The following is a 16,798-nucleotide window of genomic DNA, read 5'->3' as shown; positions in this document are numbered from 1 at the left end:
CACAGCTATTGCCTGAGGGTCTCTTGACCTGGCGCAATATCTGTCCAGTTTTTTGTTGAGGCGAGACGCCATCATATCCACCTTTGGTTTTTCCCAACGGTTCACAATCATGTGGAAAACTTCCGGATGAAGTCCCCACTCTCCCGGGTGAAGGTCGTGTCTGCTGAGGAAGTCTGCTTCCCAGTTGTCCACTCCCGGGATGAACACTGCTGACAGTGCTATGACATGATTTTCCGCCCAGCGAAGAATCCTTGCAGCTTCTGTCATTGCTCTTCTGCTTCTCGTGCCGCCTTGTCTGTTTACGTGGGCGACTGCCGTGATGTTGTCCGACTGGATCAACACCGGCTGACCCTGAAGCAGCGGTTTTGCCAAGCTTAGAGCATTGTATATCGCTCTTAGCTCCAGTATATTTATGTGAAGAGACGTCTCCAGGTCTGACCATACACCCTGGAAGTTTCTTCCCTGTGTGACTGCTCCCCAGCCCCGTAGGCTGGCATCCGTAGTCACCAGGACCCAGTCCTGTATGCCGAACCTGCGGCCCTCTAACAGATGGGCACTCTGCAACCACCACAGGAGAGACAACCTTGTTCTTGGTGACAGTGTTATCCGCTGATGCATGTGCAGATGCGATCCGGACCATTTGTCCAGCAGATCCCACTGAAATGTTCGTGCATGGAATCTGCCGAATGGAATTGCTTCGTAAGAAGCCACCATCTTTCCCAGGACTCTTGTGCATTGATGTACTGACACAGTTCCTGGTTTTAGGAGGTTCCTGACCAGTTCGGATAACTCCCTTGCTTTCTCCTCCGGGAGAAACACCTTTTTCTGAACCGTGTCCAGAATCATTCCCAGGAACAGCAGACGTGTTGTCGGGGTCAATTGAGATTTTGGAAGATTCAGAATCCACCCGTGTTGCTGAAGCACTACTTGGGTTAGTGCTACACCGACTTCCAGCTGTTCTCTGGACTTTGCCCTTATCAGGAGATCGTCCAAGTAAGGGATAATTAATACGCCTTTTCTTCGTAGAAGAACCATCATTTCGGTCATTACCTTGGTAAAGACCCGAGGGGCCGTGGACAAACCAAACGGCAGCGTTTGAAACTGATAATGACAGTCTTGTATCACGAACCTGAGATACCCTTGGTGTGAGGGGTAAATTGTGACATGCAGATAAGCATCTTTTATGTCCAGGGACACCATGAAGTCCCCTTCTTCCAGATTCGCTATCACTGCTCTGAGTGACTCCATCTTGAACTTGAATTTCTGTATGTACAGGTTCAAGGATTTCAGATTTAGAATAGGTCTTACCGAACCGTCCGGCTTCGGTACCACAAATAGTGTGGAATAATACCCCTTTCCCTGTTGTAGGAGGGGTACCTTGACTATCACCTGCTGAGAATACAGCTTGTGAATGGCTTCCAATACCGTCGTCCTTTCTGAGGGAGACGTTGGTAAAGCAGACTTTAGGAACCGGCGAGGGGGAGACCTTTCGAACTCCAACATGTAACCCTGAGATACTATCTGCAGGATCCACGGGTCCACCTGTGAGCGAGCCCACTGATTGCTGAAAATCTTTAGTCGACCCCCCACCGCTCCTGAGTCCGCTTGTAAAGCCCCAGCGTCATGCTGCTGGCTTTGTAGAACCCGGGGCGGGCTTCTGGTCCTGGGCAGGGGCTGCTTGCTGCCCTCTCTTACCCTTTCCTCTGCCTCGCGGCAGATAAGACTGTCCTTTTGCTCGCTTGTTTTTATAGGAGCGAAAGGACTGCGGCTGAAAAGACGGTGTCTTTTTCTGTTGGGAGGGGGTCTGAGGTAAAAAAGTGGATTTGCCGGCAGTTGCCGTGGCCACCAGATCCGATAGACCGACCCCAAATAATTCCTCTCCTTTATATGGCAATACTTCCATATGCCTTTTGGAATCCGCATCACCTGACCACTGTCGCGTCCATAAACTTCTTCTGGCAGATATGGACATCACACTTACTCTTGATGCTAGAGTACAAATATCCCTCTGAGCATCTCGCATATAAAGAAACGCATCCTTTAATTGCTCTAGAGTCAATAAAATACTGTCCCTATCCAGGGTATCAATATTTTCAGTCAGGGAATCCAACCACACTACCCCAGCACTGCACATCCAGGCTGAGGCTATTGCCGGTCGCAGTATAACACCAGTATGAGTGTATATACTTTTCAGGGTAGTTTCCAGCCTCCTATCCGCTGGATCCTTGAGGGTGGCCGTATCAGGAGACGGCAACGCCACTTGCTTTGATAAACGTGTGAGCGCCTTATCCACCCTAGGGGGTGTTTCCCAGCGCGTCCTAACCTCTGGTGGGAAAGGGTATAATGCCAATAACTTCTTAGAAATTAGCAGTTTTCTATCTGGGTTAACCCACGCTTCATCACACACGTCATTCAATTCCTCTGATTCTGGAAAAGCTACAGGTAGTTTTTTCACCCCCCACATAATACCCCTTTTTGAGGTACCAGCAGTATCAGAGATCTGCAAAGCCTCCTTCATTGCCGTGATCATATAACGTGTGGCCCTGTTGGAAAATACGTTTGTTTCTTCACCGTCGACACTAGATTCATCTGTGTCGGTACCCGTGTCGACTGACTGAGGTAAGGGACGTTTTACAGCCCCTGACGGTGTCTGAGACACCTGAGCCGGTACTGACTGGTTTTCCGGCCGTCTCATTTCGTCTACTGACTTTTGTAATGTACTAACATTATCACGTAATTCCATAACTAAAGCCATCCATTACGGTGTCGACTCCCTAGGGGGTGACATCACCATTACCGGCAATTGCTCTGCCTCCACACCAACATCGTCCTCATACATGTCGACACACACGTACCGACACACAGCAGCCACACAGGGAATGCTCTAATCGAAGACAGGACCCCCTTAGCCCTTTGGGGAGACAGAGGGAGAGTTTGCCAGCACACACCAAAAGCGCTATAAATGTATATAAACAACCCTAAAAGGTGTTGTTTTTGTTAAAAGCGCTTTTAATATATAAATATCGCCAATTTATGCCCCCCTTCTCTTTGTTACCCTGTTTCTGTAGTGCAGTGCAGGGGAGAGTCCTGGGAGCCTTCCTCACAGCGGAGCTGAGCAGGAAAATGGCGCTGAGTGCTGAGGAGAATAAGCTCCGCCCCCTTTTCGGCGGGCTTTTCTCCCGGGTTTTGAGAAATCTGGCCTGGGTTAAATACATACATATAGCCTTAATGGCTATATGTGATGTATTCTTTGCCACTAAAGGTATTTAATATTGCTGCCCAGGGCGCCCCCAGCAGCGCCCTGCACCCTCCGTGACTGGTCAGTGAGAAGTGTGTAGCAACAATGGCGCACAACTGCCGTGCTGTGCGCTACCTTCATGAAGACTGAAGAGTCTTCTGCCGCCTGTTTCCGGACCTCCGATCTTCAGCATCTGTAAGGGGGGTCGGCGGCGCGGCTCCGGGACGAACCCCAGGATGACCTGTGTTCCGACTCCCTCTGAAGCTATGTCCAGTAGCCTAAGACTCCAATCCATCCTGCACGCAGGTGAGTTGAAAATCTCTCCCCTAAGTCCCTCGATGCAGTGAGCCTGTTGCCAGCAGGACTCACTGAGATTTAAAACCTAAAAAAACTTTTTCTAAGCAGCTCTTTAGGAGAGCCACCTAGATTGCACCCTGCTCGGACGGGCACAAAAACCTAACTGAGGCTTGGAGGAGGGTCATAGGGGGAGGAGCCAGTACACACCATGTGATCCTAAAAGCTTTCTTTAGATGTGCCCTGTCTCCTGCGGAGCCGCTATTCCCCATGGTCCTGACGGAGTCCCCAGCATCCACTAGGACGTTAGAGAACAGTCCATGATCGTGCTTGAGATCAACCAATACGGACAAGGAGAGGTTATGACTGCCTGCTAGTTAGAGCGTCTACATACACTGAACGCATTGGCAGAACGGATGGTGTGATGGTTAGCATTACTGCCTCAGGAACTCATGACCCACTGAGGTCATGGGTTCCATTCCCACCATGACTCTAACTGTGCGGAGTTTGTATATTCTCCCCGTACTTGCACCGGGTACTCCGGATTCCTCCCACAATCCCCCCCCCAAAAAATATACTGGTAGGTTAATTGGATCCCAACAAAATGAACCCTAGCATGAATGTGTGCGTGTACATGTATAGATTGTAAGCTCCACCGGGGCAGGGACTGATGTGAATGGCCAAATATTCTCTGTAAAGCACTGCGGAATTATATAAATAACTGGTAATAAATAAATAATAATAAATTGGTATTATTTAGAATGGTGCACACTGGTCCCTGGCTCCAGGGGGTCCACACTGCACACCCTGCATCCATATAAGTTTACTTACCTCTCTGGTGTACCAAGCTGGCCAGCGCTACAGACAGAAATCACCAGGAAAATGGCTGGCATTCACAGTAGTGATGTCCCTGGGAACAAGGCGTAGACCTCCCAGAAGACCTGTGCATGTGCAATAGACTGTGGCACAAAGCCAGCGTCTACTACACTGCTAGAGAGGAGGGGGCCTGCATGGAGCCTGCACAAGGGCCCCTCTCCTCCCCTGACTGCACGATGTATGGAGGAGGATCGGTATGGTGTGTTGACAGTGGCTCTGTAGACACGAGAAAGCCAGCACTGGGATCCTGGCACCAGATTTCTTGTGAGATACTGTTAGCATAGTGATCGTACACATCCAAGCTGCATTCTGTGTAGAGGCATTCTCCATTCACAGCCTGAGGATGGCTGCACAGTGGTCAGGTGGGTCAGACAAGTTTGAAAGCCACACAAATGATTGGGACCTTTCTCAGCTGTTTCAGGCTGCGGACGATCATCGTTCAGTACCACACACTGAGCAACAATCTTTCATACCAGAGGTTTTATTGCCTAATTTGTATGATTACTGTGCAGCGTATGTCCAGCTTACGTAACTCTGACATTACTTGTTTAGCTAATGGAAAATTGTCAGACACTAATTACTGAATTGTATTTGTAACTGAAACTATGTTAATACGAGGTAGAATAAATCACATACAGTATAGTGTATGATGACCCAAGTTAACGGGCATATAATACGATAATGTGAAGGGGATTACCACTTTCCCCTCCACGGAGCGACGGGCGGCAGAGCGGCGGGCGGAGGAGCGGCGGGCGGTTTCCAGTCTGGAGGGGCTTGCATCCGAAAGGATTCAAGCCCCTCCAATCCCAGCGGCGTATTTCAAACGGCGCGCCAAGCGCGAGCCAATCGGGGCTCGCGCCTCGGCCGCCAATCAGAGCTCGCCGCGGCGAGCCAATCGGGGCTCGCCGCGTCATAGCTCCGCCCGCTCCCGGCGCCATATAAGAGGCGCTGCGGAGCGGGACCAGTCAGTCGGACGGCGGACGAGGACAGAAGAGGAAGAAGAGCTCCTGCGGAAGAAGACGTCGGCGGAGAAGAAGACATCGGCGGTGCGGAAGAAGACGTCGGCGGTGCGGAGGAAGACGTCGGCGGAGGCACCCAGGAAGACGGAAGACGGCGACCAGCGGCGGATGTCCGGCGGAGAGTGCTGCAGCGTGTGGAGAGCAAAAGAGCTAACGAAGCTCCCCGCTGCAGCCTCTCCCTCCGCGACAGGTAGGCGGCCCTGGGCCACCTCTACCTATATATAATCCTCCCTAAAGCACCAGGGACAGGCACTAGGCCTGCGGGCAGAGTCAGGCCCTGTCGGCCTGTGTGCACGTTAGGCAGGCCTCCGGCCTGTGCCCACTCCAGGCCCCAGGCCTGTGCCCTCCCTCCAGGCCCCAGGCCTGTGCCCTCTCTCCAGGCTCCGGCCTGTGCTCTCTCCAGGCCCCAGGCCTGTGCCCTCCCTCCAGGCCCCAGGCCTGTGCCCTCCCTCCAGGCCCCAGGCCTGTGCCCTCTCTCCAGGCCCCAGGCCTGTGCCCTCTCTCCAGGCCTGTGCCCTCCCTCCAGGCCTCAAGCCTGTGCCCTCACTCCAGGCCCCAGGCCTGTGCCCTCACCCCAGGCCTGTGCCCTCACTCCAGGCCTCAAGCCTGTGCCCTCACTCCAGGCCCCAGGCCTGTGCCCTCACTCCAGGCCCCAGGCCTGTGCCCTCACTCCAGGCCCCAGGCCTGTGCCCTCACTCCAGGCCCCAGGCCTGTGCCCCTCCTTCAGGCTCCTGCCTGCGCCCTTCCGGCTGGAAGTGGGCTGTGCAGCAGCTCTCGAGGGGTCAGAGGTTGCTGTTTGAAGCCGACCGGCCCCACGCGGTGTATGACCCAGGGGATTGGAAGTGTGGAGTAACGTTCCCGTCCCACACGTCGCCATCCCCCGGTCATCGGAAGTGGGCCAGTCTGTTCCAGACCCCCGCCCTCCCTTGTGAACCGAAGGCACCGGCTGGTGTCCAACATCCGGAAGGTAGGACTAGTAAATCGGGGTATACTGTTAGGCCGGGGAAGTGTTCCACTGACTTGCCGGGTAGTGCACGTGTTAATTAGTACAGTCTCCGTTGATTGGGGCAGAACCAGTAGCCTCCAGTTGTTTGAGTTAGTTTGTTAGGCAGGCGTAGTTGGCTGTATCGTTGTTAGCCGTAGAGTAGCCTGCAGGTAGGGAGGTTGTTCTTCTTGTCCCAACAGGAGTGGAGAGGTGCGACAATCAAGGTGACCCGCAAGTTGGAAGTGAGTATCACCCTGTGTCTGTCTGTCGGTCATCCCCCCTGTATACCGGTCCGGAGGGTTTGCTCGCGGACGCGAGGACCCCCCTCTCACCACACAACGTGCGAGAGTGCGAGTGTGTGAGAATTGGGTAGCTGAGGCCTATTGGCCAGTGATGACCTTCCGCCCAGCCGGTTAAGGTCGCGGCTACCCCTGACGTGTCCCGTACTCCAGGCGGAGGTCGGGCGTACGTCTCAACCGACATATTCCTCTCTTTCCAGACCCCTGTCGTCCGCGGTGAGGTGGTGTCCGCCCTGAGGAGTGGTCTCGAGAGTGAAGTCTCTGGCGTGCCTGGAAATCGTCTGCGGCGGCGTTGCACAGGTGAGTGGAGTGACGACACCTGCACAGCAGCAGGCGGTACATCCTTGTTAGCCGCTCACACTTGGCGTAGTCGGCAGGATGGACGAAGATCGGTCACTACCCACGGCCGAGAAGCCGTGGACAGATGCGCCGAAACCACGCACTCGGAGAGGCTCGACTGCCAGCTCCACTGATGTGGTGGCGAGGGGAACGGACGACGAGCGACGGAGGTCATCGCGTCGACTCAACGTCGGACCAGCCCTCGCCCACCTACCCCGTTACGACGGTCGCAATATGACCTTAGAGGACTGGAAGGCCCGACTAGAGGCGACATTCCTCATCTATCGGGTGCCCGACGACCTGCAGGTGCCCCTCGCCCTGAATTCTCTGGAAGGCGAGGCTCGTCGGACGATTCTCTTGCGGCCCGACGATGAACGCGAGGAGCTGGAGGAGATCTATAATATCCTGGGGGATATTTATGGCGACACCTCCTCGGCGGGGACCCTCCGGCAGCGTCTGTTTGGCCGGTTCCAGAGGGAGGATGAGTCCATCCCCCAGTATGCAAACGCGCTCCAAGAGATGATGGGAGAAGTGCGTCGGAAAGACCCCGATGGGTTTGGGGCGCTCACCAACACCAGCCAAATATTGCGGGACCAGTTCGCCATGGGACTCCGGAACGTGCCCCTGAGGCAGGTGATGCTGGATAAGATATCCCAGGATGACACCCTGACCTTCCATCAGGTGGAGATCGACGCCGTAGCCAGGGACCGCAATGCCAATTACGGGCCACACGCCGTTTTTCCCCAGTGGGTACAGCCGATCTCCGCGCCCGTGGCTAGCCGGGAGACCAATCCCTTAGAGACCTGCGTGCAAGACCTGAAAGAGGCCTTCCTTCGGGTGACTAAAGAAATGAGGGAAGAGGTCTCCCAGCTGAGGGAGGAAGTGTACCGGCGTGACCAGCGGGGCACGGAGTCCCGTGAGCGGGACACCAGGCGGCCCCGTGGGCGAGGCGCGGAACCGGACGGCCGTCCGGGAGAGGGCCGGGGCCCTCGTTGTTACCGATGCCATCGGTATGGGCATATTGCGCGGACCTGTACCGAAGCAATCCCGGAGGCACAGTTAAACTGACCTCCCTCGCGGTAACGGGACCACCCGTGGGGGGGAGCGATGGGGAGAGATCAGCCATTAACGAACAGGCTGAATTGGTAGGAGAGTGTCCCGTGGTAGTCAGCCGCCTCGGCGGGAAAGATCAGTCCTGCTTGTTGGATACCGGCTCTCAGGTATCCACCATTTCTGAGGCCTGTTTTCTTGAACATTACGCCCATCTTAAAAGTGAGGTGTCCGAGAGCTTCATTACCCTCACGGCGGCTAATAACCTACCCATTCCCGTGGTGGGGGTGGTGTGGATGGAGATGGTAGTTTGTGGCCGAGAGCTGGGTAGGAAGGGGCTGCTGGTAGTCAGCAGCCCGGGACTGAGCCATGGCCCAGTGATCCTCGGGATGAATGTACTCCGACATCTCGACCAGCTCTTGTTCCAGGAAAATGGGCCACAATATTGGAGGAACCTGGGAGTCCAGCGCCCCGTCCAGCAGGCACTCCAACAAGTGGGACGACGGGGAACCAGGGCCCTAGGGACAATCGAAGAGCACCTGGGCCTTTTGAAGGTCGGTCACCACCAGCGCCTGGAGTTGCCACCTCGCCAGGAAGTCCTGATCCCTCTGGAAGTGCGGACCCATCAGCGCCTAAATGGCATGGAGGTGATGGTCGAGCCCACTGATGTGCTGAGGGTAGGGTCTGGAGTGATGGTGGCACGGACCGTGTCGGTGGTGACCGGTGGAAAGGTCTCCGTCCGCTTTTGCAATCTTACCGACCAGCTTTGCCGAGTCCCGGCTGGGACAGTTATCGCTCAGGTGGTGGCGATTCACGAGAATAGCGTTCAGGGTATGCGTAAACTGTCCCTACGGCCAGAGGCTTCCGAGGCATGGGCGTTATCCGTTCAAGTGGAGGAGCAGGAGGGGCCCTGCCCCGAGTGGAACGGTACCATGATCCGTACACAGATGGACGTGTCGCTGGAAGAGTGCGCGGCCGGGGACGTAGCCAAGCTGGACCAGATGCTCTGGAACCGTCAGAAGGTGTTCTCCCGGCATGAGGAAGATTTTGGGTATACGGAGGACCTGCAGCATGAGATCCGCACCGGAGACGCCCCCCCGGTTCGGGAGCGGTATCGGCCGATACCGCCCCGGTTGTACCAGGAAGTAAAGAGCATGTTGCGTCAGATGCTGGACAACCACGTGATCCAGGAGAGCAAAAGTCCCTGGGCTGCACCCATAGTCTTAGTCCGGAAGAAGGACGGGACTATCCGGTTCTGTGTGGACTACCGGAAGCTGAACAGTTGCACCGTCCGGGACGCTTACCCTCTCCCTAGGATCGAGGAGTCCCTAGCTGCACTGGGCAATGCGAAGTTTTTTTCGACCCTGGACCTGGCCAGTGGATACTGGCAAGTGCCGGTGGCCCCCCAGGATAGGGAGAAGACCGCATTCGTCACTCCCATGGGGTTGTTCGAATTCTGCCGCATGCCGTTTGGGTTAAACAATGCACCCGCCACATTCCAGCGGATGATGGAACGGTGCTTGGGAGACTTGAACTTTGAAGCCTTGCTGATTTACTTGGACGACATCATTGTGTTCGCCCCGACCTTGGAGGAACACTTTGCTCGACTCGACCTGGTTCTTCAGCGGTTGGAAGCATACGGCCTGAAGCTCAAGCCCCGGAAGTGCCACCTGTTGAAATCCAGCTTGGAGTACCTCGGGCATGTAGTGTCACGTGATGGGGTGTACCCAACCCCCAGCAAAGTGGCGGCCGTCCAGGAATGGAAGGTGCCCACCACCGTCACGGAATTACGGGCATTTCTGGGCTTGGTGGGGTACTACCGGCGCTTCATCAAGGATTTCGCCCGGATCGCGGAACCCCTACATGCCTTGCTTAGGGGGATTGCGACCACTAAGAAAGCTGCCCTGGAGACTTGGGGAGAAGCGCAGAACCTGGCCTTTGACCAACTGAAAGGAAGTCTCACGGAAGCTCCAGTGTTGGGGTACGCAGACTTCGAGAAGCCCTTCGTCCTATACACGGATGGGAGTCTACAGGGGTTGGGCGCGGTCTTGGCTCAGGTCCAGGATGGGCAGGAGCGGGTGATTGCTTACGGCAGTCGTAGCCTGCGAGAGACCGAAAGGAACCCAGACAACTACAGTTCCTTCAAGTTGGAGCTACTGGCAGTGGTGTGGGCCGTGACCGAGAAGTTTGCGGAGTACTTGACCGCCACCCACGTGGATATTTTCACGGATAACAACCCCTTGGCGTACCTGGAGACCGCCAAGTTGGGTGCCTTGGAGCAACGATGGGTGGCCAGGTTGGCCAAGTTCTCCTACAAAATCCGCTATCGACCGGGGAAGAGTAATGCCAACGCAGATGCCCTGTCTCGTTTTCCGGTGGAAACCCCCGAACCTGGTGGGGAAGAAGAGGACTGCGGCGAAGAAATGCCGGATCTCACTCGTGTGCGGCAGGCCACGGCCGGAGAGTTGTACCGACAAAACGCCCAGACTGCCTTGCTTAGGTACACGGAGATGGACTGGGCACAGGAACAGCAGGCTGATGAGGATTTGGACCTCGTTCGACAGTGGGTACAGAGGGGTCATGTGCCATCCCGCCAAGAGCAGGATGGACTGACCGGGTTCTGTAGGAAGGTGGTACGTCGTTGGGACCATTTGCGGGTCTGCGCTGGTACCTTGCGGAGACGCTGCTACTTGGAACAGGAAATGCGTACTGTGGAGCAGATGGTCGTGCCAGAAGCCCGGGTGCGGTCGCTGGTGGAAGAGGCGCACGAGCAAGGGGCCCATTTGGGACCCTATAAGACATACCATTGGTTGAGACGCCAATATTTCGCCCCCCGGCTGCAAGCGGTCGTGGACCAGGTGTGTCGTGAGTGCAGGCGGTGTGCGGTAGTTAAACCACCGGAACAACACGTGCCCATCCAGACGATCCGGACCAGTCGGCCACTGGAGATGCTGATGATCGACTACGTGTTGGTCGGGGAATCTGTAAGTGGGCACCAGTATGCCTTGGTAATGACTGACCACTTCACTAAATTCACGGTAGTGGTTCCCACCCGAAACCAGACCGCAGAGTCGGCAACACGAGCGATCGTCGAACATTTCATTCGGCAGTACGGTTGTCCTGAGCGGATCCATTCGGACCAGGGTGCCTGTTTCCAGGGGCAGCTGATGGAGCGCCTCTGCCAGCTTTATGGCGTTCAAAAGTCCCGCACGACACCTTACCATCCGCAGGGGAATGGCGCCTGCGAGAGATTCAACCGGACTCTGCTGCAGATGCTCCGCGTGTTGGAGCGTGCCGAGAAGCAGCGATGGACCGAACGTGTTCAGGAGCTGGTCTGGACTTACAACAACAGAGTTCACCACACCACGGGATTTTCACCTTTTTTCTTGTTGTTCGGCCGACCCGGACGGGAGGCACACGACTTACAACTGTCCGGGACTGAGGAGGTAACGCCCCTCGCCCCTGCCGAATGGGTCGAGGACCATCGCCTACGTCTGAAGGCGGCGCACGAGTTGGCTGGGAAGCTGATCGCCGACCACCAGCATCCACCTGTGAGGTCCCACGAGCCTGGATCGTTGGCCGTGGGCCAGCGAGTGTTGGTGCGAAAGGTTCGCCCAGGGGGGAAATTGTCCGAACGGTGGGAAGTAACCCCATACCTTGTTCGCCGTCGCTTGGACCCGGGGGGACCAGTGTATCAAGTGGAGTCTACCGATGGGACGAGACGCCTGCGCACGTTACATCGTAGTAAACTGCGACCTTGTCCGTTCCCGGATCCGGCGAGCGGGGCTGAGTCCCCGGCAGCGGAGGACGGGTTAGGGGCCCCTATCGAGGACGCTCTGACCCCTCTGTCAGACGAGGAATGGTGGTTGCCGGTGGAGGAGAATCATCCGGAGGAGGCATCGGAACCTCAACCCCCAGCCGAAGTAGTGGCCTCTCCCCTGCCAAGGCGCTCTCTGCGCTCAAATAGGGGCGTTCCGGGCCCTCGCTACGCGGATCCGAACTTTGTGTGGTCGGATTCTTGCTTTGTGGAGACCACAAAGGACAAAGGGGGGGGAAATGTGAAGGGGATTACCACTTTCCCCTCCACGGAGCGACGGGCGGCAGAGCGGCGGGCGGAGGAGCGGCGGGCGGTTTCCAGTCTGGAGGGGCTTGCATCCGAAAGGATTCAAGCCCCTCCAATCCCAGCGGCGTATTTCAAACGGCGCGCCAAGCGCGAGCCAATCAGGGCTCGCGCCTCGGCCGCCAATCAGAGCTCGCCGCGGCGAGCCAATCGGGGCTCGCCGCGTCATAGCTCCGCCCGCTCCCGGCGCCATATAAGAGGCGCTGCGGAGCGGGACCAGTCAGTCGGACGGCGGACGAGGACAGAAGAGGAAGAAGAGCTCCTGCGGAAGAAGACGTCGGCGGAGAAGAAGACATCGGCGGTGCGGAAGAAGACGTCGGCGGTGCGGAGGAAGACGTCGGCGGAGGCACCCAGGAAGACGGAAGACGGCGACCAGCGGCGGATGTCCGGCGGAGAGTGCTGCAGCGTGTGGAGAGCAAAAGAGCTAACGAAGCTCCCCGCTGCAGCCTCTCCCTCCGCGACAGGTAGGCGGCCCTGGGCCACCTCTACCTATATATAATCCTCCCTAAAGCACCAGGGACAGGCACTAGGCCTGCGGGCAGAGTCAGGCCCTGTCGGCCTGTGTGCACGTTAGGCAGGCCTCCGGCCTGTGCCCACTCCAGGCCCCAGGCCTGTGCCCTCCCTCCAGGCCTCAAGCCTGTGCCCTCTCTCCAGGCTCCGGCCTGTGCTCTCTCCAGGCCCCAGGCCTGTGCCCTCCCTCCAGGCCCCAGGCCTGTGCCCTCTCTCCAGGCTCCGGCCTGTGCTCTCTCCAGGCCCCAGGCCTGTGCCCTCCCTCCAGGCCCCAGGCCTGTGCCCTCCCTCCAGGCCCCAGGCCTGTGCCCTCTCTCCAGGCCCCAGGCCTGTGCCCTCTCTCCAGGCCTGTGCCCTCCCTCCAGGCCTCAAGCCTGTGCCCTCACTCCAGGCCCCAGGCCTGTGCCCTCACCCCAGGCCTGTGCCCTCACTCCAGGCCTCAAGCCTGTGCCCTCACTCCAGGCCCCAGGCCTGTGCCCTCACTCCAGGCCCCAGGCCTGTGCCCTCACTCCAGGCCCCAGGCCTGTGCCCCTCCTTCAGGCTCCTGCCTGCGCCCTTCCGGCTGGAAGTGGGCTGTGCAGCAGCTCTCGAGGGGTCAGAGGTTGCTGTTTGAAGCCGACCGGCCCCACGCGGTGTATGACCCAGGGGATTGGAAGTGTGGAGTAACGTTCCCGTCCCACACGTCGCCATCCCCCGGTCATCGGAAGTGGGCCAGTCTGTTCCAGACCCCCGCCCTCCCTTGTGAACCGAAGGCACCGGCTGGTGTCCAACATCCGGAAGGTAGGACTAGTAAATCGGGGTATACTGTTAGGCCGGGGAAGTGTTCCACTGACTTGCCGGGTAGTGCACGTGTTAATTAGTACAGTCTCCGTTGATTGGGGCAGAACCAGTAGCCTCCAGTTGTTTGAGTTAGTTTGTTAGGCAGGCGTAGTTGGCTGTATCGTTGTTAGCCGTAGAGTAGCCTGCAGGTAGGGAGGTTGTTCTTCTTGTCCCAACAGGAGTGGAGAGGTGCGACAATCAAGGTGACCCGCAAGTTGGAAGTGAGTATCACCCTGTGTCTGTCTGTCGGTCATCCCCCCTGTATACCGGTCCGGAGGGTTTGCTCGCGGACGCGAGGACCCCCCTCTCACCACACAACGTGCGAGAGTGCGAGTGTGTGAGAATTGGGTAGCTGAGGCCTATTGGCCAGTGATGACCTTCCGCCCAGCCGGTTAAGGTCGCGGCTACCCCTGACGTGTCCCGTACTCCAGGCGGAGGTCGGGCGTACGTCTCAACCGACATATTCCTCTCTTTCCAGACCCCTGTCGTCCGCGGTGAGGTGGTGTCCGCCCTGAGGAGTGGTCTCGAGAGTGAAGTCTCTGGCGTGCCTGGAAATCGTCTGCGGCGGCGTTGCACAGGTGAGTGGAGTGACGACACCTGCACAGCAGCAGGCGGTACATCCTTGTTAGCCGCTCACACTACCACATATTTACATGCTGTACTATTCAATGCCTGCCGGATCCTCTCCAGTGGAGAGGGTCCGACAGTGCAGTATTCAATTTGCAGGCATTTCTGACAGTTTTGCCCATTTTCGACAATGCTAATTCTAATTTCTTTGAAGTGGAATCAGCATTGTCAAAAATGGGCCGCCGATCCACGTATTTTCCGACAAGTCGGAAAAATGGCAACTCCATTGAATAAGTCGAATCCTGATTCGACCTAAAAAAGCCGGAAACTGCGTCTTTCCGACTTGACAGCAATTCCGACAGGAATTGAATAGACCCCTTTATGTCAGATCAATTTGTATTGAGGTCCCAAGATAGGGTAGGTATAATAGTTGTGCGTAATAAAGTCAGAGGGTTCCAAAATAAATCCCTTTCCCCTAATGATAATTAGTGTGTTCTATATATGAAGCCATCTTCTGCTCATTTTGGAAACTTGCTTTCATTTTCCTATTTTACCATATGAAAGGAAGCTGAGGTTCTGAGAAAACCTAGGACATAGCTTTGTGTTCCGATCTCAGCTCATGACACCTGATGACATTGGAGGAAACTCACAATACTGTAGCTAAGCAAGGTTACAGCCAGTAGGGCCTCACTTAATTCAGACCTGCAAGTTCAGGGCTATATCAGTCTAGTCCGATGTTTCAGTCTCTTTAGTGATAGAGACCTGGAGAAGTTTCTTTAATTCTGTCCAAGGTCTTCTAAGTGTCGCCTTACTTGTGACTGTACCTTTGGATTATTTTTCCCAAGAGGGCATCCATATCCTCTCTTCCTCTATATACACATATATATGTAGAGAGAAAGAGGTTACATTTTATAATACTGCATATATTGTTCTTTCCTTCTTTCCTCTTAAGACACTAGTCCTATATAGTAGAGTTTATGTTTTCTTTGTTGTTTCGAAGTTTACGTCCAAATTTGGCAAAATACATTTATTCTAGGGTTTTTTTCTTTATTTATGTGCAGCACAGATAAATCACACTTCTTTTTAAAAATACATAGTTTCATACCAAATTGTTGCATAGTTCAGCAAATGACCCTTCAAAAGCTTTCTTCTTTGCCCATCCTGGCATCACTTCCGCATCTGGGACAACAATGCCAACTAGAAAGGCCTGCAGTAAGTTAGTGCAAAAAAACAAAAAGTGTTAGGAAAGAACAGGGAATGCTCTGGTAGTCACAGGGCAAGTATAGACAATTACAGTGCATCCGGAAAAAATTCACAGCGCATCACTTTTTCCACATTTTGTTATGTTACAGCCTTATTCCAAACTGGAATAAATTCATTTTATCCCTCAAAATTCTATACACAATACCCCATAATGACAACATGAAAAAAGTTATTTTAGAGGTTTTTGCAAATTTATTAAAAATAAAAAAACTAAGAAATCACATGTACATAAGTATTCACAGCCTTTGCTCAATACTTTGTTGATGCACCTTTGGCAGCAATTACAGCCTCAAGTCTTTTTGAATATGATGCCACAAGCTTGGCATGCCTATCTTTGGGCAGTTTCACCCATTCCTCTTTTCAGCACCTCTCAAGCTCAATCAGGTTGGATGGGAAGCGTCGGTGCACAGCCATTTTCAGATCTCTTCAGAGATGTTCAATTGGGTTCAAGTCTGGGCTCTGGCTGGACCACTCAAGGACATTCACAGAGTTGTCTGAAAGCCATTCCTTTGATATTTTGGCTGTGTGCTTAGGGTCGTTGCCCTGCTAAAAAGTGAACCGTCGCCCCAGTCTGAGGTCAAGTGCGCTCTGGAGCAGGTTTTAACCAGGATGACTCTATACATTGCTGTATTCATCTTTTCCTCTATCCTGACTAGTCTCCCAGTTCCTGCCGCTGAAAAACATCCCCACGGCATGATGCTGACACCACCATGCTTCACTGTAGGGGTGGTATTGGCTTGGTGATGAGCGGTGCCTGCATTTACACCAAGAGTTCAATCTTTGTCTCATCAGACCAGAGAATTTTGTTTCTCGTGGTCTGAGAGTCCTTTAGGTGCATTTTGGCAAACTCCAGGCAGTTTGCCATGTGCTTTTTACTAAGGAGTGGCTTCCGTCTGGCCAACCTACCATACAGGTTGGTGGATTGCTGCAGAGATGGTAGAGATGATTCTGGAAGGTTCTCCTCTCTTCCCCAGAGGAATGCTGCAGCTCTGATGGAGTGACCATCGGGTTCTTGGCCTCCTCCCTGACTAGGGCCCTTCTCCCCCGATCGCTCAGTTTAGAGGGCCGGCCAGCTCTAGGAAGAATCCTGGTGGTTCCGAACTTTTTCCATTTACGGATGATGGAGGCCACAGTGCTCATTGGGACCTTCAAAGCAGCAGATATTTTTCTGTACCCTTCCCCAGAGTTGTGCCTCGAGACAATCCTGTCTCGGAGGTCTACAGACAATTCCTTTGATTTCATGCTTGGTTTGTGCTCAGACATGCACTGTCAAGTGTGGGACCTTATATAGAGGCGATCCAACTGCAATTTATGAGAAAAAGATGCAGGCGCATGCGCAGCGCCTGTCCTGTGCATGCGCCCGCATTTTCTGCGGGGCGGCCGCAGAAGATCCGTTTGCCTCTGCCTGTCAAACAGGCA

At 55.0% G+C, this 16,798-nt stretch overlaps 1 protein-coding gene across 7 annotated transcripts in view; it reads right to left on the bottom strand.

Annotated features, from left to right (window-relative positions):
* Window positions 1-16,798, bottom strand: part of ACSL6 (acyl-CoA synthetase long chain family member 6) — a 415,322-nt gene that overhangs the window by 11,977 nt on the left and 386,547 nt on the right. For all 7 annotated transcript variants that reach the window (XM_063928196.1, XM_063928197.1, XM_063928198.1 and 4 more), the window contains one exon: window positions 15,222-15,323. In XM_063928196.1, the coding sequence (XP_063784266.1) occupies window positions 15,222-15,323 (102 nt within the window). The remainder of the gene's footprint in view (window positions 1-15,221; window positions 15,324-16,798) is intronic.

The sequence above is a fragment of the Pseudophryne corroboree genome, chromosome 6, assembly GCF_028390025.1.
Source record: "Pseudophryne corroboree isolate aPseCor3 chromosome 6, aPseCor3.hap2, whole genome shotgun sequence".
Lineage (NCBI taxonomy): Eukaryota > Metazoa > Chordata > Amphibia > Anura > Myobatrachidae > Pseudophryne > Pseudophryne corroboree.
The sequence above is the reverse complement of the archived record's forward strand: the minus strand, read 5'-3'. Positions and strand labels throughout refer to the sequence as shown.